The sequence below is a fragment of the Dendrobates tinctorius genome, unplaced genomic scaffold, assembly GCF_039654945.1.
Source record: "Dendrobates tinctorius isolate UK_male_01 unplaced genomic scaffold, ASM3965494v1 ptg000011l, whole genome shotgun sequence".
Lineage (NCBI taxonomy): Eukaryota > Metazoa > Chordata > Amphibia > Anura > Dendrobatidae > Dendrobates > Dendrobates tinctorius.
Window position 1 is genome coordinate 34,558,162 of NW_027361679.1, and position 26,554 is coordinate 34,584,715.

Sequence of the window (26,554 nt, forward strand, 5' to 3'; positions counted from 1 at the left end):
GAAGTAGGGGTGGGGGCAGTGTTGTTCCAAGGTCCGATCACCCTTACTAATCTCAAACCCTGTGCCTTCTTCTCCAAGAAGTTTTCATCCACCGAGAGAAACTATGAAGTAGGCAATAGAGAATTTCTTGCGGTCAAGCTGGCATTCGAAGAATGGAGGCACTTTTTGGAAGGGGCGGCTCACCCTATCACTGTTATCACGGATCATAAAAATTTGGCATACCTTGAATCTGCTAAGAGGCTTACTCCTAGACAAGCCCGTTGGTCACTTTTTTTTTCACGCTTTCAATTCTACATTACTTTTCGACCAGGGTCCAAAAATGTTAAAGCGGATGCCCTGTCCAGAAGTTTTGACCCGGTGTCTCCCCCCGAGCCGTTGTCCTCCTTTCTTCCCCCAGAGGTGGTAGAGGCAGGGGTCTCATCAGAATTGGAACAAGAAATTTTGAGGGCTCAGTTCCTAGCTCCGATGACCAGGCCAGTGGATAAATTGTTTGTTCCATATTTATTGTGGCCTAGACTTCTGCAGGAGTTTCATGAGTCTAGGCTGAGTGCTCATCCCGGTATCACAGCCACAAGAGAGGCAGTAGCCAGGGGTTTTTGGTGGCCTTCACTGGGGTCCGATGTCAAGAAATTCATTGCTGCTTGTGGAGTTTGTGCCCGTTCCAAAAGCTCGCATAACCGGCCGGCTGGGGAACTCATACCTTTACCGGTTCCTGATAGGCCATGGACTCATCTCTCCATGGATTTTATTACCGGTCTTCCACATTCTAGGGGAAATACCGTGATCTGGGTGGTGGTGGATAGGTTTTCAAAACAGTCCCATTTCATTCCCTTGGCAGCACTACCCTCAGCAGAAACATTGTCAAGGTTGTTCGTGCAGCATGTGGTCCGATTGCTTGGGGTACCCCTGAATGTGGTGTCTGACAGAGGTGTGCAGTTTGTGGCCAAATTTTGGAGGGCATTCAGTATGATATTGGGCATCTCACTCTCCTTCTCGTCGGCATATCACCCGGAGAGTAATGGTCAGACGGAACGCACCAATCAATCCCTGGAACAAATTCTCAGGTGTCTGACCTCCGCCAGGCAGGAAGATTGGTGTAATGCGTTACCGTTGGCGGAATTCGTTTTTAACAACCGGGTGAGTCAGTGCACCAACATGTCCCCATTCTTGATTAACTATGGGTTTAATCCGCATTTTGGGGAGTTTTCATGGGTGGATTCCGGTTGTCCAGGGACAGAGGGGTCCGTCCAACGGTTAAAAAACCTCAGGGCTGAAGTCCAGCATAATATCTCTCAGGCCCAGGGGAGGTACATATATTTTTCTGACAAAAAGAGGGCCCCGGGACACATGTTTAAGGTGGGGGAGAAGGTTTGGCTTTCCACACGTAACATCAACTTGAAGGTACCGTCAGCTAAATTGGGACCAAAGTTCATTGGTCCATACGAGATTGTGGAGCTAGTCAACCCGGTGGCATATAGGTTGCGTCTCCCCGATGTGTTCCATAAATCTCTGTTGAAACCCGTGGGGTCTGTCAAGGAGGACTCCGAGTCTGTTGTTCCTCCAGTGTTGGTGGAGGGTCACTTGGATTATGAGGTTGTGAGGTTGGACATATTGTGGACTCTCGACGGGTGCACCGCTCTTTGCAGTACTTGGTCCACTGGAAGGGATATGGGCTGGAGGATCGCTCATGGGTCCCTGCTCACTCTGTACATGCAGATCGCCTGGTTCGGGCTTTCCATGCCAAGTACCCAGGGAAGCCTGGGGGTCCAGAGGCCTCCCGTTGAGAGGGGGGTACTGTCATGATCCCAGTGCAGGTTTTGACCTGCACGTCAGGGGTTAATGTCTTGAGCTCAGTGCAGGCTTTGACCTGCACACCTGGGGTAAATTGTTGTGGCCTCTCTTGGTTCAGGCAGAGCTTTTTATAGCCCTGAGAAACTCCAATCCCTGTCAGTTGTACTTTTGCCTTTGGCCGAGTGTTGTGACCCCTGTGTGCCTGTTCGTTGTCTTGTAGCTTGCTTATATGGTTCTGATCCGGTTCTGTCCCCCGTTGTGAGTTTGCCTGTTGATTCTGTACTGTATATCTGCTTCTCTGGTTTCTGACTTCTTGGCTACGTCATGACTATCCATTCTGTCTTGCCCTTTGATAATTGTCGTGCTATCTCGTGCTTTGACCCCGGCCTGATCTGGTTTATTTCCCATTCTATGCCAATTATTAACTTTGTTCCATAGTTACCATTCTAGTTTTCCTGCAGTTCCTAGCTCTCTGGAGTTTAGGCAATGCCCCCAGCAGTCACATGCTCCAAGTCCTATGGGTCTGAAGCATGCATCTTCTCTGCTGCTGCCCGCTCCACAGGTATCTCTGAGCACAGTTTGTCTTACTCAGGACACGCGCACTGGCTCAGTGAGCAAGTGCAGTGCGGTATTCCTGACACCCTGCCCTCATTTGACAATCTATACCTCTTCCTTTTCTTTATAGTCAGTGTATTCAGCGTTCTTGTGCACTGGCGCCGGCTGAAAACACTGACCATAGAGAGAAGGAAAAGGTACAGATTGTTGAGGGCGCATGAGCGGGATTCCGGCGAGGGATTCAAACACCACAACTGCATGTCACAGGTCAGTTTGACATGCGTGGGAGGGGGGTAATAGTATAAAGAAATGCAGTGGCAAGGATTTCTTCCAGGCACTGCACGCCCCAAAGCCTGGAAGAAATCATTAGCATAAAGAAATAAAAGTCTATTTCTCCACATCTAGACAGGAACTATGAGGCATACAGGTATGACTAGATTAACATTTCTGTTACCTGTATGCTCATAGTAATAGCTGAAAAGTATTCAAAGGGGTGACAGATCCCCTTTAAAATGAAGCAGCATTGCACAAGCATTGAGTCCTGGTATTAAGTTCGCCACTGATCTTACATTCATCATTCATGCTGAGGATAGGTGATAAAACTATAAAACCCCATTGCAACCAGTATTATACTGTTAAGGCCTCGTTACACATAACGATGTCCCAGTGATCCCACCAACGATCCGACATGGTTGGGATCGCTGTGACATCGTTAGGCTGATTGCTGGTGAGCTGTCACATAGACGGCCCCTCTAACGATCAGGACCAGCGAGCAAGCTGGTTTCTAATGTAAACTTCGGGTATCCAGGAGCCGCGGCTCTTGGATACCCGCTGTTTACCTTGAAAACCGGCGTACACGCTGATTTCCAAGGTAAACATCGTGCATCTAAGAGCCGTGCGGCTCCTGGATACCCGCTGTTTACCTTGGAAACCAGCATGTACGCCGGTTTCCAAGGTAATCAGCGGGTATCCAAGAGCCGCGCCTCCTGGATACCCGATGTTTACAATAGAAACCAGCGTCCAGCGTAGCTGATCACTGGTCTCTCGCTGCCACACGCCAGCGGGAGACCAGCGATCAAAAAATGGCCCAGGCTGAACGAGCATGATCAGCTATAACCGGCAGGGGGGCTGGTCGCTGGTCCCTGTCACATACAGCGATATCGCTAGCGAGATTGCTGTGTGTGATGGGGCCTTTACATTGCAGTTGGTAGGTATTTGTTGCAGTGCACAGTTGGGATTTGAGATAACTCCCATTTAACCAGTTTAACCTTTAAGTTTGCAAAGCATTTAAATGAATGGTCTCTAGGCCTGACATTCACTGATGTCTATAATGCCTGAAAAAGACAAGGTCTAATTGTCTGTCATTTTATTTCACTGGCTGACATTATGTGCTAAAATATAGAAATTTTTCAGTATATTATTAGACCAATCAACAGATTGGATTTTCACTGTTTTTAAGAAAAATAATAATTTTAAGTAAAACATTTTCTGCAAGAAGTTCTTTTTAACATAAAACATATTTGGTTGTGTCCATTACAATCAAAACAATACAATAACATAATTTACATTGTGCTCCATGGATCATAAAAAAAATCTCAAAATTGAAGAATTGCAGCGTTCTATTCATTTGGCTTCTAAAAACACACAATAAAACATAAACAAAAAAGTCATATGGACTCCAAAATGGCATCAACAAAAATTACAAATCAAAAACAATGAAGCCCTCACACAGAAAAATGCTGCAGCATAAAAAACAATTATTTAAATAAAGGGAGTGATTTATCAAAGTTTTCACTCCAGAAAGCTTTGAAAAGATGCAAAGTTTAGGCACAAGTCAAAGTTGTGCCTAAATCTTGGATCTGTTGGTGTTTTTATGGCAGTTTCTCAAAGCTCTGACAAAATGATTGTAGCAGGAGTAGGATGGGGGCACGACGGGGGGCATGACAAGCTGTGGCATTCCTTATTCCGGTTATCTCACTCTAGTACCTGATTGGAGTGAAATTTCTGGCATTGCGCACAGAGGAGCATGCCACTCATCAGCTGCTCCACATTCATGAAGAGGCGTTCTGACTCCAGCACTCCTCCTCATAATGATGTGGACAACATCGTTCTTGATGAATCAGGACCAGAGTGTTTTTATTGTACAAAGATTGAAAAACATAAAGGCTATGTAAATTTGGGTTCATCACAATCCTAGTGACCCATGGATAAAATCTAACATGTTGGTAATACTCCACAGTGAACACGAGAAATAAAACTAGAAAAGAACAATGAAATGACTGTGTCCCCTGCCAACACAGAAAATTCCTTGTAGGCATACCATTGTGTACATTGGTACATTAAATGCATTTTAAAATAGGGCCATTTAAAAATTTACTTTGTCCAAGTAAATATAGTATAAGCACTCATATACAGTGCCTTGCAAAAGTATTCGGCCCCCTGGAACTTTCCAACCTTTTCCCACATATCATGCTTCAAACATAAAGATACCAAATGTAAATTTTTGGTAAGGAATCAACAACAAGTGGGACACAATTGTGAAGTTGAACGAAATTTATTGGTTATTTTAAATTTTTGTGGAAATACAAAAACTGAAAAGTGGGGCGTGCAATATTATTTGGCCCCTTTTACTTAACACTTTGTTGTGACACCTGTTGTGAATTCTCTCTCTGGCTTCCCTCCGGTGATTACTGAAGGTAGTGGAGCTGGTCAGATTGACAGAGGGGTTACCAGTTCTCTTTCTGGACTCCCTCTGGTGGTTACTGGAGATAATGTAGCTGATCTGATTGACAGAGGCTTGCCACCTGATAAGGAGGAAGACGATTGGAGATCTGGGGTTTCTGATTGGGATTTAAGACAGCTGACTCCCTGTATCCCTGCTGGTGATTTTCTTCCTGTGCCTTCTAGGTCTGATGTCTCCTGCTCTTTCCCTGCATGGCTCAGCTATGTGGTTCATTTGTTATTCTGTTTGCATTTGATCTGGTTTTGTTTATCTCTGCTTTGTGCGGGTCAGCCAGCTCCGGCTGGGGCTGTGCTGAATCACCGCCCATATGTTACTGCATGTGCCAGTTTGTTTTGTCTGTTATATTGGTCTCTTTTTGCTTTGCTTTCAGAACATACCAGAGTGCTGATATAGTGGGGGCGAAGTCATGCGACTTCAGTATTTTTGTGCATCAGACATGTTGGACTTTTTGCAGGGTTTTTTGCGTGATTGCAGACAGTGTCTTTCCTTTCCTGTCCTGTCTAGTCAGTTTGGGCCCCATCGTTTGCTTAGTCTATTTTTCTGCCTGCGTTTGTGTTTTCATCTTGTCTCACCGACAATATATGTTTGGGGGCTATCTATTGCTTTGGGGTCTGCTCCGAGGCAGTTTAGATTTCCCCTTTCTTGCTTTAGGCTTAGTTAGCTCTCCGGCTGTGCCAAGGCATCTAGAATCATTGTAGGCTCGCTCCGCGGCAAACTGCTAGTTGTGTGGACAGGATCAGGGGTCTGCATCCACTTAGTTATCAACCTCTCCGGTTTTCTGTGGCTTAGCCTGGGCCTGCTATCCTCCTCGGTGCCCATTCATAACAGACACCTTTTGCTGTGATTACAGCTGCAAGTCACTTGGGATATGTCTCTATCAGTTTTGTACATCGAGAGACTGAAATTCTTGCCCATTCTTCCTTGGCAAACAGCTTGAGCTCAGTCAGGTTTGATGGAGATCGTTTGTGAACAGCAGTTTTCAGCTCTTTCCAGATTCTCAATTGGATTCAGGTCTAGACTTTGACTTGACCATTCTAATACCTGGATACGTTTATTTGTGAATCATTCCATTGTAGATTTTGCTTTATATTTGGGATCATTGTCTTGTTGGAAGACAAATCTCCATCCCAGTCTCGGGTCTTTTGCAGACTCCAACAGGTTTTCTTCAAGAATGGTCCTGTATTTGGTTGCATCCATCCTCCCATCAATTTTAACCATCTTCCCTGTCCCTGCTGAAGAAAAGCAGGCCCAAACCATGATGCTGCCACCACCATGTTTGACAGTGGTGATGGTGTGTTCAGGGTGATGAGCTGTGTTGCCTTTATGCCAAACATCTCATTTGGCAGTGTTGCCTAAAAGTTCGATTTTGGTTTCATCTGACCAGAGCACCTTCTTCCACATGTTTGGCGTGTCTCCCAGGTGGCTTGTTGCAAACTTTAAACAACACTTTTTATGGATATCTTTGAGAAATGGCTTTCTTCTTGTCACTCTTCCATAAAAGCCAGATTTGTGCAGTGTGCAACTGATTGTTGTCCTATGGACAGACTGTCCCACCTCAGCTGTAGATCTCTGCAGTTCATTCAGAGTGATCACGGGCCTCTTGGCTGCATCTCTGATCAGTCTTCTCCTTGTTTGAGATGAAAGTTTAGAGGGACAGCTTGGTGTAGGTAGATTTGCAGTGGTATGATACTCCTTCCATTTCAATATGATCGCGTGCACAGTTCTCCTTGGGATGTTTAAAGTTTTGGAAATCATTTTGTATCCAAATCCGGCTTTAAACTTCTCCACAACAGTATCTCGGACCTGCCTGTTGTGATCCTTGGTCTTCATGATGCTCTCTGTGCTTCAAACAGAACCCTGAGACTATCACAGAGCAGGTTGTTATGAATGAGGCAAAAATAGGAGGCAAAAACAGAAATACTAGCTAAGTCCAGAAAACCAGAGAAGTTGGCAGCTATCGGATTGCAGACCCCTGAACCTATCAACAACAACTAGCAGTAGCCGTGGGGGGTTCCTACTGTGCCCTAGACCCCTCGATCACAGCCGGAGAACTAAATAGCCTAAAGACAGAAAGGGAAATCTAAACTGCCCCAGAGCAGACCCCAAAGCAATAGGCAGCCCCCAACATATAATGACAGTGAAGCAAGATGAAAATACACTCACACAGATAGCAAGATAGGCTGAGCAAATGATGGGGCCCAAGCTAACTAAATAGGACAGGATAGAAAAGCTGCTGTCTGCAATCCGCCAAAACCCTATCAAAACAAGAGCCAACAGACAGATAGGGAAAAACGCCCTGAAGACGCTAGGCTTCAAAAATACTATATCAGTACTCAGGTATTTTCTGAAGACAGAGCAAAAAGGAATTCAGCTCACTCCAGCAGGGAATGGCAGAAATCCAGAGAAATAAGGCAAAACAAAACCAAAACACAAATGCAAAAAGCAGAGCCGAAAACTTAGCTTTTGAGGAGCAGGAATCAGACTGGTCTCCTAGAATCCCTCTGAGAAATCACCAGCAAGGCAGAAGGGCATCGGCTGCCTTATATCCAGTCAGCAATTCCAGTCACCCAGTCATCATCATCCTGCTCAGGTGCTTGGTAATCAGCCTCACTACCTTCCTTCACCAGAAGAGAGAGTTCATCAGACCTCAATGGTGAAGGGGAAAATGAACTCACAACAGCAGGTGCATTTATACGGAGTCTTGATTACACACTGGTGGATTATAGTTCTCATCATTAGTCATTTGGGACAACATTGGATCATTCAGAGATCCACAATGAACTTCTGGAGTGAGTTTGCTGAACTGAAAGTAAAGGGGCCCAATAATATTGCACGCCCCACTTTTCAGTTTTTGAATTTCCACAAAAATGTAAAATAACCAATAAATTTCATTTAACTTCTCAATTGTGTCCCACTTGTTGTTGATTCGTCACCAAAAATTTACATTTGGTATCTTTATGTTTGAAGCATGATATGTGGGAAAAGGTTGAAAAGTTCCAGGGGGCCGAATACTTTCGCAAGTCACAGTAGTTATGCTAAGAGAAAAAAATTGTGAATAATGAATTATGAAAATTATTGACAGGTCCAAACTAAGCTGTGTCCGTAAGGCCTCTTTCACACATCAGGTTTTCGGCGTCAGGCGCGATCCGGCGCTTTTGACTAAAATCGGATCCGGCGAAATGCAATGCCGGATCCGGTTTCCCCCCCATTGACTTGCATTAGAGCCGGAACAAGCCGGATGGCCATGCGTTTCATCCGATTTTCGCCGGATCCGGCAATGTGACGCGATCCGGCGTCTGGAAAAACGGCTACTGTAACGTTTTTTGTCTCCGGCGAAAAAGCCGGACACGCCGGATCCGGCGTGTCCGGCTTTTTCATGCAATGAAAGCCTATGAGCGCCGCAATGCGCCTGATCCGGCGACAGCCGGATCCGGCGGCCGGATCCGGTTTCTTTGGTCTGAGCATGCTCAGTAGCTCTGCCCACAGGACATATATAAAAGCAAGACAATGGGACCCTCAGCCACACCCAACATGCCACCCAAGCCAAGAACCAGGAGCAGGAGAAGGCAGCAGACATCTGCAGCAGCAGCACCATCAGCACCACCCCAAATGGAGCAGCATGCTGAACAACGGGAGGGGAGTCCAGCAGCAGATGAGAGACGGTAATTATCAAATCCCCCATTCCTCCAAACTAGGGCTATGGAATATCAAGATATTCATTGGCCCTTTGTTTCTCTTTATTCAACAGCCGCCCAATAGATGCAGCAGCAGCAGCAGCAATGGCAGCAGCAGAAACACCACCCACAGCCATGGAGTCTGGCCATGAGGAAGACAGCACATCTTCTGGGAGCCCTCCTTCGCATCGTCAGCGTTTGACGGTAAGTTTTTATTTCCAAAATCCATCATCTCTGTAATATATGTGTATTCATTGCCTTTTATTTCAAAACAGGAATCACAAGATGAAGAGGAGCTCCCAGAAGAAGAAGGAAGGGGTGGACAGACACTTGGAGTGGGCTCACAATTGGTAAGTTTTTTGCATCAAACGCAGAAACACAACATCACACTACACACAACACATAGAAAACAATGTTCTGCAGACCACACACAGCAAACAAATGCCTACATCCAAAGACATAACATTTTTTGTTTTCTTCTCTAGTCTTCCCAATCTGGTGCTCGGCCAAGAGGTCCTCGCAGTGCCTCCCAGGGTCGTCGGCGACAGCAACGCGGTGGTCACCAGCGTGTAAGTATAAATATTTTTGCTTTGTTTTTTTTTTGCACTTTTTATTTAATTTCTTTTGTGGAGGCTAATTATGTTATTTTTGTCTTTTTCTTTAACAGCCTTCGCAGGGTGCTCCCGACTCTGACAGTGAGGATGGAGGGATTGATGTGGACCGCCTCATCGATCTCGTCAGAGAAAGGGAGCCGCTCTGGAATATGGCTGACCGCCGCCACGCTGACCTGATCGTTACCCGACGACTCTGGGAGGAAATCTGTTCGCTCCTTGTGGACCGCTGGGAGGACCTTGAAGCTCGGGCCCAGATTAAAGAGCGTAAGTATATACAGTACCGGTTGCTTGATTTAAACCAGTGTTTCCCGAACTCCAGTACTCGTGGTCCCCACGGATCATGTGTTCAGGATTTCTATTTACTTTGGAAATCCTGAAAACATGACCCCTGGGGACCATGAGGACTGGAGTTTGGGAAACACTGATGTTGTATACTAACCACTTTGTCCTTTCTCGTTTCAGGGGAGAGAATTGTGAAGCGGTGGCGGTCTGTGAGGGATCGTTTCAAGAAGGAGTTCAATAAAGAGATGCGGGCCCCGAGTGGATCTGGAGGACGCAGGAGCAAGTACAAGTACGCACGAGCCCTGTCGTTCCTCCGGGAGACAATGCTCACCAGAAGGTAAATATTACACACCACATGTGACAAAAAAATGTTTAGATGTAACTTTTTTTTTTCAGCCAGGGCCATACCATGTCACTATTTTAATTGTTTTTTTTTCTCTTTATTCCACAGCACGGTGAGCAGCACTCGGGAGCCTGCACGATTGGACCCTTCTGAGGCGATCCCTGAGGAGACCGGCACCGAGGGACACTTCGACCGCCCCGGTACATCTGCACCTTCCCAGCCTTCCCACACATTCGACCCATCTGTCCCATCCACCAGCACAGGAGCATCGTGGCCGCCTACATTACATGAAGCTGCTGGTGAGGAGATCGCTTTCCCTTTACCCCACCCTTCTGCCCCTGCCACCTCTAGTACACCTGCGGGTACTGGGCGGCAGCGGCAGAGGGGTCAGGAAAAGACTTATGTGCCAGAATTCTTGCATCTGAATGCATCTTTCCAGAACTGTCTAAAAGTCTTGTCAGAGCAAATCTCCGCAGGCTATCTGCAGATCAACTCCAGCATTCTGGAGGTGAAGACACTTCTGCAAACCATGCATTCAGAAGCAAGATCTTCGCCAAACCACACCTTTTTCAGGTCTGTTGTGGAGCGCATGGAAACGCTCTCTCCTGCCCAGCAGATGCATGTAATGCATTCATGCCACGCTGCTCTCCAGCAAGTTACCTCCCAACCTCCTCCTCCCACCACAGTAGTTCCTCCACCTGCACCCCCTCCAGCCACTTTCCATCCTCCCCCTCCTATTACATCTACACCCCCTCCAGCCACTTTCCATCCTCCCCCTCCTATTACATCTACACCCCCTCCAGCCACTTTCCATCCTCCCCCTCCTATTACATACCATCCACCTCCCCAGCACCAGCAACCTCCCCAGCACCAGCAACCTCCCCAGCACCAGCAACCTCCCCAGCACCAGCAACCTCCCCAGTACCAGCAACCTCCCCAGTACCAGCAACCTCCCCAGTACCAGCAACCTCCCCAGTACCTGCAAACTCCCCAGTACCAGCAACCTCCCCAGTACCAGACATCTCCCCACTTCCAGCAACCTGCCCCGTACCAGACATCTCCCCACTTCCAGCAACCTGCCCCGTACCAGACATCTCCCCACTTCCAGCAACCTGCCCCGTACCAAACTCCTTCCCCATACAACTTGCCATCAACATCATCTGCTCCTACAGTCCCTGCCCAACCCTCCACTCCACCACCCACCACCTCTTCTGCTTCCCACATGTCCACCCATTCTGTAGTTTTTTCCACACCTTCACCTCTAACTGTTCCTTCCCCACCACGATCCCAGTCCTCTCTCCACACTCCCAGTGTCGAAGTGTCCCGCAGCCCCTCCAGCAGTATTTCCACCACACACTACACAGATTTATAATGTGTGTATTTAAATAAAAATGACCAGTTTTATGGTTTCAAAGCTTTATTAAACAAGTTTATTAAAATTTTAAAAAAGTTTACTAAAAAAAACATTTTTCAATAAAAGTTAAATTATTTTACACTGGTTGTCTGTAATTTCTTTCTGCGGCGAAAAAGGTTAAATACAGGGTATTTAAAAGGTGAAATGGTATTCAAAACTAGGTATATAACTGTGGGTAAATTTTAGCTTTTTGCCACAGTTGTGTTCCTGGTTGTGTTTGAAGCAAAGTATTTCACCTAAAAAGTTGTGTTTATTGTTGGTGATTTCCTAACAATGTACACAACTTTTGTTAAAAGGTGAAATACTTTGCATAAAACACAACCAGGTACACACCTGTGGCCTAAAGCTAAAAATAGAGACCATGACAAGATAGCCAACTTTGGTTGGCAAAGGTATATACTGTTGGTACAGAAGGTACACAAGTTTGGTTAGGGCACAAATCTTTCACACTCTGTCATCCTGCCAGTGTACTCTGCCTTGAGGTGACATAAAGTATAGTGCAAAATTGTCCCTCATTACTGAAACCGTCACAGAACTTCTAGTGGCAATGTCATGGTAATCTTGCAAGGTGGTTTCTTCAGAGGTGTCCTCAATGGAAATGGGTTCCTTGCAGATAACAAAATTGTGGAGTACCACGCACGCTTTGATCACCTCGTCCACAGTTTCTGTCTTGAGGTTGATCGCAGTCAATAGGACCCGCCATTTGGCTGTCAGAATACCAAAGGTACATTCAACCATTCTTCTTGCTCTTGTGAGGCGGTAATTAAAAATGCGTTTTGGTCTTGTCAATCCTCTGCTAGAGTACGGTTTCAAAAGGTGTTCTGACAGCTGGAAGGCTTCATCCCCTACACAGTCAAATGGCATAGGTGGACCAGATGTTTGCGGCAGCGGTCTAGGTGGTGGGAACTGGAAGGTGTTTCCATACAGTTTACGCCCCATGGCAGACAGTTTGAAAACTTGAGAGTCATTGGAGCGGCCATAGGCCCCAATATCAACCGCAATAAATTTGTATTCCGCGTCAGCGATGGCCATGAGGACAATTGAAAAATATTTCTTGTAATTGAAATATTCCGATCCCGATCCAGCTGGCTTTACAATGCGGATATGTTTCCCGTCCACAGCGCCCAAGCAGTTGGGAAACTGACATATCTGTTGAAACTTGTCAGCAATTTCAATCCACCTCTCTGTTGTGGGCTCTGGTAAAAACTCTTCAGCTAAGGAGTCCCACAGTGCACGGCATGTGTACTTCACAATTCCAGATATGGTGGAAATCCCGAGTCTGTACTGGAAATGCAGTGACGAAAGGGATTCTCCAGTTGCAAGAAATCTGTGGGGAATTAAAAAACAATAAATTAGTTTTAAATCACAGCATTACATACCAAAACTGAGCTATAACACTTGGAGATACAAACTACCACCAACAAGATTGCAGTGAAAGTGTGCTCTGATGCGATCACATCCAATAAATGTGGCTTACCTTAAAGTCACCATCAGACGCTCTGCGGGTGAAACAGAGAAGCGGCAATAGGTGTCCGCTTTTCTTATGAGGTGTGCAATGCGCTCCACCAAGTAATCAAAATTCTCCATTTTCATCCTAACATATCCAAAAAATGTATCCGGGTTTCGTTGAAGGTCCATGCAGAGTGTAGAATAGACCCCACGCGTCATTCTCTTGGCTGTGATGGGGTGGATCCACAAACGTCGTCTACGATGCCTGATGCGCTGCTGTCTCGCTCTCTCCTTCTCCAGAACAATCACCCTCAAACGATTCGCCTCCGCTATAAAATCCGCCAAATTCTTCAAAATATTTCCAATGACAACATCCATCTTCGCCAGTAACTTGCTCTTCTCTCCAACCTGCACTTTCTCCTCTACAACCTGTCAAAGAAGGGCTGTAGGAACATGCTATATATAGTTTTCCAGTAGCCAATCCCGTTCGGAAGGCCACAAGGGTCAATTTTAAAAACCGGATCCGGCGTAATCCGTCGAAAAACGGATAGAAAAACGGATGAACCGGATGAGACGGATCCGGTTTTGTCTGTCAAGAAAAAGACGGATCCGGCAGAAAACCGGATCCGTCACATCCGGTTTTACTTAACATTTGCCGGATCCGGCGTTCCGGCACGACGCCGGATCGCGCCTGACGCCGAAAACCTGATGTGTGAAAGTAGCCTTAGTGGTTAAAGGCATCCAAGAAAGTTAAACAATAAAGAAGAAAAATAAATATATTTCAAATTAACATGATTATTTTTGGAGCATTTTTAATATATAGATTTGTCAAAAACTCATATCATATGTAATAAAGCAAATAGCAACAAAATACATGTAAAAAATGTAAAATGCATAAATAATGTGCTGCTTATATTATTTCTATGAAATGTACTGTTTGCCTCAGAATCTAAGTATTTAGGTCTCAGCATGCAATGATAACCAATTTATAAACTTGCTTCTTTAAAGCTTTTTGCTTAAAAATAGTTTTGGAGGGAAAAAACTAGATGAAAGGCTTTTTATTGCACTGTACTATACTCTGAAACATCATTATATGTTGGTATTGGTGACCAAACCCTTCCAGTAAACTTAGACCTTCAATTATATGGAACGAAACAAACATGCTGGCATTGTAGGGACGTTTTTCTGTAAACTGTGTGGCCATCGTAAGTGTTGATATTACAGGTTCTTATGGAGAAAGCACACTTGGTGATGTCACTCCTGTGGTTTGATTGGCTAGAGACAAACAAAGAGGGAGTTTATATTGCAACATGTCCAACATACCCATCAGGCTAAATCTGTGCTCTTCACTCTAGACTTCAGAACATTTTGAAAACGGTAAGAAGGACTTCATTCTTTTTCTAGAATTTATATTCTTCTATTTGCCTTTTATGTGTTAGATATTTCATCCTTAGAAAGATTTTTATTATGAATTCCATGAGAAAAGCTGAACTATGAGTAAATGTTTGGATTGAATAGACTTTGGATACCCAAGGTGGCCAACTCTACTGACATTCTGCAATGTCGTTCAATGTTTGTCCTTTTTAGGGATGTCAAGTTGCTCTAGAGACTGAAAACCTTATGTCTAAAAAGTGTTAGCCTTATTTTGTTGAAAAACTAATGTGTTTGTTACATACTTTGATGTTTTATGTTATTAAAATGATAATGGACTGTTGAAGAAAAAGCTTTGAAGGCTTCTATAGACCAAGGGCCATTGGAATACAAACTTCTCATCCCAAGCCAGAGAGCTGGCTATAACAAGCATTTTAAGGGGAAATACACTCAAACTTCAATGAAAGAAATCATGTATGCAATCCATATGGGACAGCTACAATTTTCATTCTAAGGCTGTAGCAAACTTTAGAGTCCTAGAACCTATTCTAAAATACAGCTTATGAAACACTTTAAGCATAGAGCTGTGAAAATCAAGTGTATCGCTACAATGAGGAAACGTACTCCTGCCATCCTGTTCTACCAGTATGATGCTTAGCATGTGCGTTCTTACTTTTCAGTTCACAGTTTAAAAGGTAGTGGATTTCATAATAATTAATCATCATTACTCTTCCTAGAAAGAAAATAGGTAATAAATTTACAAAATAGATTTTGTTTAAACTTTTTTTGCGATCGCTAACATTAAGCAAAAAAGTCACTACTGAAATGAAGCCACTGTAAGTAGTGTCTACTCTTTATTAATACTGGATATATGAAATTCAATATTGTTTCTAAAGCTAAGGTATCCCCATATTGAAGAATAAAATTGGGCCCATTTGGTGTTGCTTGTCACCATTATTCATCTAACCATCTAAAACTTGATTCTTTTATTCATTATCTTTCTCGCACCACGTTGTTTGGTTTAATGACCTAGAGCCCTGATTGCTAATGTTTTATGGCCAATGGGGAGATTTCCATACAGATTCTCACAACCCACTAAAACTAGGGCTGCAGGCAGCCTGGACCAGGCCCTGTTTCTCCAAGGAACCAATAGCAGTCACATGTGCTATGTTAAATTTGCCCTTATATATGGGATTTCTAAGCAAAATGTGTAACACAATCTGAGCATTTGATCCATATAGCCATTTACGCATAGTGATGCTTCATAATAAATCCTAAAAATCAACAAATGAGTTTCAATATTCCTTATTACAATATTAACTTTACAAGGTGGATTTCCAGTTATACTCTAGAAGATATAATAGGTTTCCCAAACTGCCTATTTATGTCGTCCGTATCATAATCTTTCCACCCATATGTATTTATTCTCCATTGACAGGAAAAATGAAGGCAGCACTCGTATTTATCGTTCTTTGGGGTCTCAGCAATGCATTTTATGTAAGTAATTTTAAATGGGAAATGGTTTATATGGCTGGTGCCATCATTTAATATGTTATATGTTATAATTCATTCATGCTTTTTATTATTATGCAGTTTCCTAATTTGCTCACACTTTTTGGATGTTTCTTTACTGTAGATTAACTTCCCCCTGATAAAAACCTACAGTCCATGACATGGCGCTTTTCTTCCTTTCATTTGTAAAAATGTTTTTTTTAGAAATTATTGTCCTTGGTAGGTTTAAAATGTATTTAGAGTATATCATGATTGGCACTGTTTCCGGGAAAAAGTACTAAACATGCTTTTCTAATTTCATTCAGCCCCTTCAAGTTACGTATACAGTTTCAGTTATAATTATTGCAACCCCCATAACACAAATATAAGGTTTATTAGCAAAATTTACCATCTTTCTCCTGCTATTTAAATACTACTTATTTCTTTGGTTTCTTGCAAACAGCAGAATGTTCATAGATTTTTTTTTTTAAATAAACCTAACTTGCAAGAATAATTTTGTTTGCAACCGTAGTGGCGATTATTGGGATTGAAACGGTAGTCTGATTGCTACCCCAAATAAAATGTAAAAACTGTAAATAGTTGTAAAGCTGAAAAAATTCGGCAGAAAAAATTAGGTTTATATGAACAAATTGTTTATTTTTATTAAGATAAACCGTTTCCAAAGAAAATGGAAAGGAGATGATTCTGAAGAAAAAGGGGTAAGCAATTGTTTATTTTTCTGAGGTATCTTAACATTAATATGTGTTTCAGTTTCACCTCATAGAAATGCCTTAGTTCCACTAAAGATATAACTGTATTAGGCCTGTTTCACACATCTGTTTGTGTGCATCAGTCAAAATCCGCCGTTTTGCAAAAAAAATGGATCCGCCATTTTTTTTGGCGGATCCGCTTTTTTTCCCATTGAGTTGCATTACCGGCGGATCTGGCCGGATGGCCATCCATTGGATCCGATTTTTTGAGGATCCGCCAAAATTTTGACGTCCGCCAACATGCCCGACCGGACCATGCAACGTTTTTTCGGGCGGCTTTACTGCGCATGCCTGAAAGACTTCACTCAGCTGCAAATTTAACCCTAAACTCTGTTCTGGCGGCTGAAAAATTCTCTCTCTCTCTCTCCTTCCCAGGCAGCGGTTCCTTTAAAATTCTTCCTTTGACGGATCCGTTAAAATAACGGTCCGGTGCCAAACGTTGTGGTCAGTACAGAAACGGATCCGTTATCTGCCATTTTAGCAGATTTTGACTGACCAAAAAAACTGATGTGTGAAACAGGCCTTACACAGCACATTGGGGACGGTAGGGTTACATGTAGTTCCATATGCAGCGCTGTATCTTAGACATTTTAGTTTGGCCAATCGTTATTCACACTGGTGTCCCCACCTCACAGTATATAAATGTATATGCAGCTTAGTGTATATATATATATATATATATATATATGTACATGCACATATATATATATGCATACATACAGTATATGTGTTTTCAAATCATCAAAGTTTATTCAGTATCATATATAAACACTACACACTGAAATACATACATTACCACATCACGCTAGATGTTAGTGAGGTTATTAATGGTTGTCTGAGTAATGTTCCGCTATGCTTATATATATATTTATATTTATATATATGTGTATATATATACATATATATATATATTTATATACATAGCCAGTGAATGTGGGTTTAGTAATGAACAGGAGAAATGTTATTTTTAGTCCAGTGGAACAAATGCTGTAAGCGTGGGTATGTGTGGGATCACCTGACCATATGTGTTTTGGCAGAGAATGCCTACAATTACATAATGATAGGGAGCACCACATTCACCTCCTGTACTTTGGAAGTTGCACAGTGAGTGATCATTGAGGTGAATACATAGCCCACTAAAGATGTGATCGAGCTTATTTTACAGGGACACAAAATCCAATTAAAAGCTGAGCCTTTTTTGATGGAGCAGACCTTTTTTTGACCCAAACAGTGGCTTGGCCTCCTATATAATTTGTGTAGGTAATATGGATTGATGCCTGACCCCTTTTCTCTCCATAGCCTTCTGATGTCTGGATCATTATATTAGAACTGTCTTGAATCTGTAAAACATATACCTTTTAATGTATTATCAAAAAAAAAAGTAATTCAACTGTATGTTTTTTTTCTGTCCTTCAGGCATTAAGACATAGATATAGCAACAACTTTTTTAGACGTGTGTACTTTCAGGCTCCTCCTAAATACATAACTTATGCTAAGGTAAGAACATGCTCTTCTATTTGTTAATGTGTCTGGTATTCACCACTGCTGTTCAATTATTTGCCAAAGCAAAAAACTAGATGAGCTCACATTGTAGACATCCACCATCGCATAAGTTTCGGAGATCTAGCAAGCCCGTCAGCCTAGGCAATTGAGTCTAATATAATAAAGAAAAAACTGGCGTCTCCGGTAAAATATTGGCAGATTTATTACATTTCCATTAAAAACAGGTCACAAAGAGGGCAGTGTTCTGATGTTGACGCGTTTTGACTTTAGCAGTCTTAATTGTAACAATAATGATATTTAATCCCTTAACGACCAGGGGTATTTTTGGTTTTGCATTTTCATTTTTTGCTCCCCTTCTTCCCAGAGCCATAACTTTTTTATTTTTTTGGTCAAAATGGCCATGTGAGGGCTTTTTTTTTGGCAGAACGAGTTGTAGTTTTGAACGACACCATTGGTTTTAACATATTGTGCACTGGAAATGGGCAAAAATTCAAAGTGCGGTGAAATTGCAAAAAAATGCAATCCCACAGTTGTTTTTTGTTTTACTTTCTTACTAGGTTCAATAAATGCTAAAAGTGACCTGCCATTATGATTCTCCAGGTCATTATGAGTTCATAGACACCAAACATGTCTAGGTCCTTTTTTATCTAAGTCGTGAAAAAAAATTTCAAAGTTTGTTTAAAAAAAAAAAAGCGCCATTTTCTGATACCCATAGCATCTCCATTTTTCGTGATCTCGGGTTGGGTGAGGACTTACTTTTTTGCACATTGAGCTGCCATTTTCAATTATACAATTTTGGTGCAGATTGATGCAGATACGATCTTTTGATCGCCCATTATTGCATTTTAATGCAATGTTGGGGCAACCAAAAAATGTAATTCTGTCGTTTTGAATTGTTTTCTTGCTACGCCATTTTGCGATCAGGTTAATCCTTTTTTTATTGAAAGATTGGGCGATTCTGAATGCGGCGATACCAAATATGCGTATGTTTGATTTTTTTTAATTGTTTATTTTGAATGGGGCGAAAGGGGGGTGATTTGAACTTTTATATTTTTGAAAGCTTTTTTCACTTTTCATGCTTCAATAGACTGCATGGGAGACTAGAAGTTACCATAACCCAATCGGCTCTGCTACATGCAGACGATGATCAGATTACTTGTATGTAGCAGAATTACTCACTTGCCATGAGCGCTGACCACTGGGTGGCGCTCATAGCAATCCAGCAGTGACAACCATAGAGGTCTCCAGGAGACCTCTGGTTGTCATGACAAACCATCGGTAACCCGCAATCACGTAATGGGGGTCACCAATGGGCGGATTTCCAGCGCGATTGCCAGAAGTACTGTATATGTTAAATGCCTCTGTCAGAGTTTGACAGCAGCATTTAATGGGTTAATAGCCATGGGTGGATCGCGATTTCACCCGTGGCTGTTCTGGGCACATGTGCCAGGAAAGATGTAGGCTAACTGCCAGAGCCCAGATCAAAGGAGGGTGTCCGACATCAGCGTACTATTATGCCGGGGTCAGACTAGCGAGAGCATCAGATGCAATATGCTAATGACCCTCGGCTCCTGTTCTGCTGCGAGCAGGACCCGAGTGTCATGCGTCTGGGCTCTGAGCCTGTCGCACAGATGCAGAGGAGGCAGAGAAATTAATCCAAGTGATGTGCATTGTCACACTCGCATCCATATGCTTATATGGGTGCGAGTGAGCCAAGACTCGGCCGAGTGTCAGTTACAATCGCAGCATGCTGCGATTTCACTCGCACGTTGAAAATGAATGAGAAAAAAAACGCTGATGGGTGCTGCCCCATAGATGAATACTGGTCTGAGTGCTATGCGATGTTTTATCGCATAGCGCTCGTCTGTATTCATCACTAGTGTGAACCAGGCCTTACACCCGATGTTGCAAAGGGGTTAACCATTCCTAACAACATAGTGGCCGAGTCACTGGAAAATTGCTGCTTGAGGGCGTCTACCCTCAACTATGCACATTTGTTTCCACAGACCACATGACTGGCCCATTATAGTCAATTGATGACAATGTAGCCAACAGGAGACCACCAAGCATTTGTCTGGTTTCTTTCATCTGGTTAGCGTTTGGTATAATGGTCTAAAATTATTGGCACTTATCATCTTAAAGGAATCCTGTCAGCAAGTTTTTGTACCCACATTGTGGTGCAGTGACCACTGTGTCCGCTAGGGGGCGCTGTGTGGGTGTCCCAGGACAGGCATACAGGCATGTCCATTGTAGGATGAACGGCAGGATGGTAAATTACCGTTATGTATCCCAGTGTGGATGGCCCTGGGATGGAAGCTTGAGCGAGTGTTGATCAGCAGAGGTACTGCTGAGGTTTTCATTACAATGTATCAGGGAGAGCTTTCAGGTGGCTGGTGAGACGGGTGGGACCAGTCACCTACAAACCCACCCAGGGGCGTGTGTCTAAAAATGCCCATAGTAAGCCTGTATATGTGTGTATGCATGGGTGTCTGATATAGGACCTGCAATGAGGTCATAGCCATGTGATCCGGTGGGAGTGGCTACGGACCATATAAGGTGGCCAGGGTAGGTCACATGAGTGAGTGCCTGGATCTGATTGGTCCATGTGGAAAGGTCCCAGAAGGCTGTTGTACTGGAAGGTGGGCTACCTTCCTGAAACGCACATGTGGATGCCGCTGACTATATGTGGCCTGTGTGTAATAGCCTGTGAGTACTGGACAATCCCCAGGAGGGAAGGGAAGTCAAGACTGAGAAGCAGCTAAGAGGTAACCCGATCAAGGGGAATTAACTGAGATTGTAAAGCCTGATTGCTGGACAAAGCACAGCCTGTGTGACCACAGGGATAAGGGAGCAGTGCTCCACTATGAACACTCGTTTGGTCTGCTGTAAGACTGCTTTTGTTTTCTTCATGCTTCTATGGTTTATGCCGTGTATAATAAACCGTATGGACTGTGTTATATGAAAAGCCTGTGCCGGACCTGGTTTATCTGCTGCCAAGTGACTGTCTCCTAACATGAACAATAGGCGCTACCTTACAACATTAATATAATCTATGTTAAGTTCCTGTAATGATGAATAAATCCATAGCTTTGCTTTAGCAATCCATTACTCCACTTCAGAGAAATCCCTTGTTTGATTTTTATGCTAATGGGCAGCAAGTGCAAAGGAACTTTGCTCTGTACTCACAGCTCTCCGGCCTCTTTCCCTCTTTTCCCACCTGCCACTGACCTCCAGTCATTGATTGACAGGACACTCTTCTTTTAGTGATCTGCTCCCTTTCCTTAGATCACACACAAGTACCACCATCCCAGTTTTCACAACATCCCTAGTACCTTGCTGCTAATGCACCTGCCTGTAAATTATAGTGCTTGTGCAAGATTTCAGGCAGGGTAGTAGGTCACTGAGAGAATAATGTGAAAAATAATGTGAAAAATGAGGATGAATGAACTCATGGAGATCAACATCCCACACTGCGGAGACACCATCACATGTTTCTCAACGCAGTGATTCTAGAGCAATGCCCCCATCCCTTATGGGATACATTTTTCACTGTCTTCTACTAGGCATTGCTCCTACTGGCCAGTTTCCTACTCCACAGTGATGAGGGGCAATACCCCGGAACAGCTGTCTGTGGATGGATACCATGTTTTGGCATACAGTTGTCGCCAAAAGTATTAAAACCCCTGCAATTCTGTCAGATAATACTCTGTTTCTTCCTGAAAATGATTGCAAACACAAATTCTTTGGTATTATTATCTTCATTTAATTTTTGTCTTAAATGAAAAAACACAAAAGAGAATGAAGCAAGAAGCAAAACATTGATCATTTCACACAAAACTACAAAAATGGGCCAGACAAAAGTATTGGCACCCTCAGTCTAATACTTGATTGCACAACCTTTAGCCAAAATAACTGCGACCAACCGCTTCTGGTAACCATCAATGAGTTTCTTACAATGCTCTGCTGGAATTTTAGACCATTCTTCTTTGGCAAACTGCTCCAGGTCCCTGATATTTGAAGGGTGCCTTCTCCAAACTGCCATTTTTAGATCTCTCCACAGGTGCTCTATGGGATTGAGGTCTGGACTCATTGCTGGCCACCTTAGAAGTCTCCAGTGCTTTCTCTCAAACCATTTTCTAGTGCTTTTTGAAGTGTGTTTTGGGTCATTGTCCTGCTGGAAGACCCATGATCTCTGAGGGAGACCCAGCTTTCTCACACTGGGCCCTACATTATGCTGCAAAATTTGATGGTAGTCTTCAGACTTCATATGCCATGCACACGGTCAAGCAGTCCAGTGCCAGAGGCAGCAAAGCAGCCCCAAAACATCAGGGAACCTCCACTATGTTTGACTGTAGGGACCGTATTCTTTTCTTTGAATGCCTCTTTTTTTCTCCTGTAAACTCTATGTTGATCCCTTTGCCCTAAAAGCTCTACTTTTGTCTCATCTGACCAGAGAACATTCTTCCAAAACGTTTTAGGCTTTTTCAGGTAAGTTTTGGCAAACTCCAGCCTGGTTTTTTTATGTCTCGGGGTAAGAAGTGGGGTCTTCCTGGGTCTCCTACCATACAGTCCCTTTTCATTCAGAAGCCGATGGATAGTATGGGTTGACACTGTTGTACCCTCGGACTGCAGGGCAGCTTGAACTTGTTTGGATGTTAGTCGAGGTTCTTTATCCAACATCCGCACAATCTTGCGTTGAAATCTCTTGTCAATTTTTCTTTTCTGTCCACATCTAGGGAGGTTAGCCACAGTGCCATGAGCTTTAAACTTCTTGATGACACTGCGCACGGTAGACACAGGAACATTCTAGTCTTTGGAGATGGACTTGTAGCCTTGAGATTACTCATGCTTCCTCACAATTTGGTTTCTCAAGTCCTCAGACAGTTGTTTGGTCTTCTTTCTTTTCTCCATGCTCAATGTGGTACACACAAGGACACAGGACAGAGGTTGAGTCAACTTTAATCCATGTCAACTGGCTGCAAGTGTGATTTAGTTATTACCAACACCTGTTAGGTGCCACAGGTAAGTTACATCTGTCCATTGAGACTTTTGCTCATTCCTCAAGGCAAAAATGCTCCAGCTCCATCAAGTTAGATAGTTTCATCTGGTGAACAGCAATCTTAAAGGTGATGAGGCATGTTGGTTTGGTGCTAGACCTAGCAATTACATTGGTAGCCAAAAAGTTCAAATTTGGTCTCCTCTGACCACATCACCTTCATCCATACATTTGTCTTTTGGTAAACTCAAAATGAGCCTTACATTTTTTGTGTGTAAGTGAAGGCTTTTTTTACCCACTCTTCCATAAAGGCCACCTCAATGGAGTCTATTACTTATTGTGGTTGTATGGACAGATACTCCAGCCTCTGCTTGGGAACTCTGTAGCTTCTTCAGGGTTACCTTTGGTCTCTGTTCTGCCTCTCTGATTAATGCCCTCCTTGCCCGGGCTGAGAGTTTTGTTGGGCGACACTCTCTTGGCAGGTTTGTTGTAGTACCATATTCTTTCCATTTGATGATAATGGATTTGATTGCGCTCTGGGGATCATCAAAGATAGGGATATTTTTTATAACCCAACCCTGTCTTCTCAGCAAATTTGTCCCTGACTTGTTTGGAGATCTCCTTGGTCTTCACAATGTCTGGTTAGTGGTGCTTCTCGCTTAATGGTGTTGCAGCCTCTGTGGCCTTTCAGAAACGGTGTGCATATACTGACAGACCATGTGACACTTAGATTGTACACAGGTGGACTTTTTTCACTAAGCATGTGACTTATAAAGGTAATTGCTTGCACCAGAAATTTTTAGGGGGTTCAATCAGCAGCATCAGCAAGGTGCAGGAGCGCTGCTATCAGGCCTACTATCTTAAGGTCTCTATTATTATCAAGTTCTTCACCTGCAAGTGTAGTTATCGCTTCCCTACGTACTAGCTTCTATGTGGTTCCCAGGGACTTCATTATTTAGTTTGCACCCTTTTCTCACTACTGGGTAAAGTGACAATATGACTAAGGCTCTGGAGGAGCCGAAACGTCATTCTGTATAGTCGCCTCCATTATATACTTCTGTTTGCTCCTTTGATTGCGCTATTAAATCTATATGCTATCCAAAAAATAATTCATTATAGTTTGCAGTGAATTTTAACTTGCTCATACTGTGAGTTAGTGCAGATCTGCGATTTTTTTCTACAGACCGAATCGGTCTGTGGAAAATATCAAGGAATGCTACAAGTGGCTCCGTTATTGGGATCATGTGCACCCATAAAAGTATATGTTAAACTTCAAACAGCACCTAAATGTCATCAGAGAGCAATGCTAAATCCGTGTACTGAGACAATGGAGAAGATTGACAAATTAATAAGTTCACCATCTTCTCCACACCTATGCTCCAAATTTTGCATGCAAGGGAATTGGATCCCAGTAAACTGTCAGAGATTGAGCCTAGTGTCATTGGCATAATTGAGCCGTTCCTCTCGCATGAGATAATCTATGCTCATGTGACACTGGCATAATATTTCTCATGGTAAAGAAGGTCAGTCTCCTCTGGAGATTGAAACTTTTTTTCTCCTGATGAAGATCATACCCTCTTATCTTATGAGGGGATTTACATGAAACTGCTTTTAACCATATTTTTTTTTATATCGGCTATTTTTATTGTTGCACATATTATGATTTATCTTCTAGGCAAGTGATTCTTCAGAAGAAAATGAAGATAGCTCTGACGAGGTATGTATATGCGATCTATTTTAATTTGCTCCTGTTTAATATACAAATATACATGTATAAATGTATTTTTTTTAATAAATAAATCATTGACAATCTTTTCTTTTTACAAAGCAAAGTACTACTGCTGATCACTATAATGAGACCTGTCTCCACAGTTAACATAAAATGATGATTCTAGAGCATTTTTCCAATAATTTAGCATTGTACTGTTCCTCTGTTATTTTGTCCTACAAATTTATAAATAAATATTCAACTGAGGGTGATGAGTTGGAGGTCTTTTTTTCACTGTCCGACATGGCCCAATCAGCTCAAAGTGGAAGGCTGTTTAAAGACACACCTAACAAGGTGGATGATAACACCCAGTTGTCAATTTATTCATAGAAATTCAGGAGGAAACAGATTTTTCCATGCATTTTTATTGCGTTTTTGATGCTTTGCTTTTTTGTCTCTTGTTGTGTCATGTTTTAAAAAAGCTGCTGTTTTTGATACTTCTTGATATTTGGCTTTGTCAAGACTTTATTGCTATAGAGTCATGTGCAGATAACATATTAATGCTCTAGAAACACACGGGTGTTTTTTACATGAGGATGTTCCAAATCTAATGCAAGTCTCATAAAACTCAGCTTAGCAGCCAGAGAAACTGACATGTTGCAGACCTGAAACTCGAACCATAGATCAGTTTACACTGAGTTAAAAAAGAAGCACTGTGGGCATGAGATTTCTATAAATCTTAGCCACTTTGCTGTAACTGTGAGAGGATGCATTTTTGATGCAGTGAAAATATAGTGTCAAAAACTGACCAAAAACTTATTGTTGACACACAGCCTTCACACATCCTGGTGATTCCTGATAGATAGAAATATGTCTGTGTGATTTCTAATCAGTGCTTTGAGTGCTTATTTTTCTGTTCTTGCATTTAATTATTTTTTTTATTTTTAAATAAATAAAAATGTTTTGGGGTCCCCTTAATTTTCATAACCAGCTGAGGGAAAGCTGACAGTTGGGGGCTGATGTTAATAGTCTGGGTAAAGGCCAAAAGCCATAAAGGTTCCCATTCTGTTAATATCAGCTCACACCTGCTTGCTTAGCCTTTACTGGCTATTATAGTGGAGACCCACCCAAAAAATGACATGGGGTCCCCCTGCATTTACTATCCAGCAAAGGCTAAACAGACAGCTGCCAGCTGATATTGAAAGCCTAGGAAGGGGCCATGGATATTGCCCTTTTCCAGACTAAGAACATCAGCCCTCTGCTGTCCTAGAAATTTTGCATCCATTAGATGCGCCAATTCAGGTGCTTGCCTCCGTTATTCTCGCTTGCCCTGGTGTGATGACAAGTGGAGTAATAGCTGTGGGGTTGATGTCAGCTGTTTTAAGGCTGCTGACATCAAGCCCAGGGGTCAGTAATGGAGAGGCATCTATAATACACCCCCATTATTAATCCTATTGTCAAATTTAATAAAGACAGAGTAAAGTCCTTTAATTGAAATAAACACAGAGTCCTTTATTTGAAATAAAAACTCCACATTCCTCTTTTATCTATTTATTCCATAAGAATAAAATTAAAAACTCAAAGTTATACTCACCTTTCCACCAATAATTTATTAATGCCCATGTTCCATGATGATCCGGATGGTTTGGTGCGCGGTCAAATCAGTGATGCCACCTCTCACCATTCCAGCCAGAACACAATGAGCTGAGTGAGAAAACATGGCTGCTTGTGACTGCTGGTGGCATAATTAAATTTACCACCGTCACAGGCAGCACTTCTCATGCTCAGCTCAGTGTGTTATGACTGGCATGGAGAGAGGTCGCATCACTGATGTGACCGCTCACCATACA

The 26,554-nt window shown here is 42.9% G+C and overlaps 1 protein-coding gene across 1 annotated transcript in view; it reads left to right on the forward strand.

Annotated features, from left to right (window-relative positions):
* The first annotated feature begins 15,679 nt into the window (after positions 1-15,679).
* The window catches only part of IBSP (integrin binding sialoprotein), a 38,994-nt gene continuing 28,119 nt past the window's right edge, over positions 15,680-26,554 (forward strand). The window contains exons 1-4 of the mRNA XM_073588038.1: positions 15,680-15,733; positions 16,396-16,446; positions 17,914-17,994; positions 24,672-24,713. Of these exons, the coding sequence (XP_073444139.1) occupies positions 15,680-15,733; positions 16,396-16,446; positions 17,914-17,994; positions 24,672-24,713 (228 nt within the window). The remainder of the gene's footprint in view (positions 15,734-16,395; positions 16,447-17,913; positions 17,995-24,671; positions 24,714-26,554) is intronic.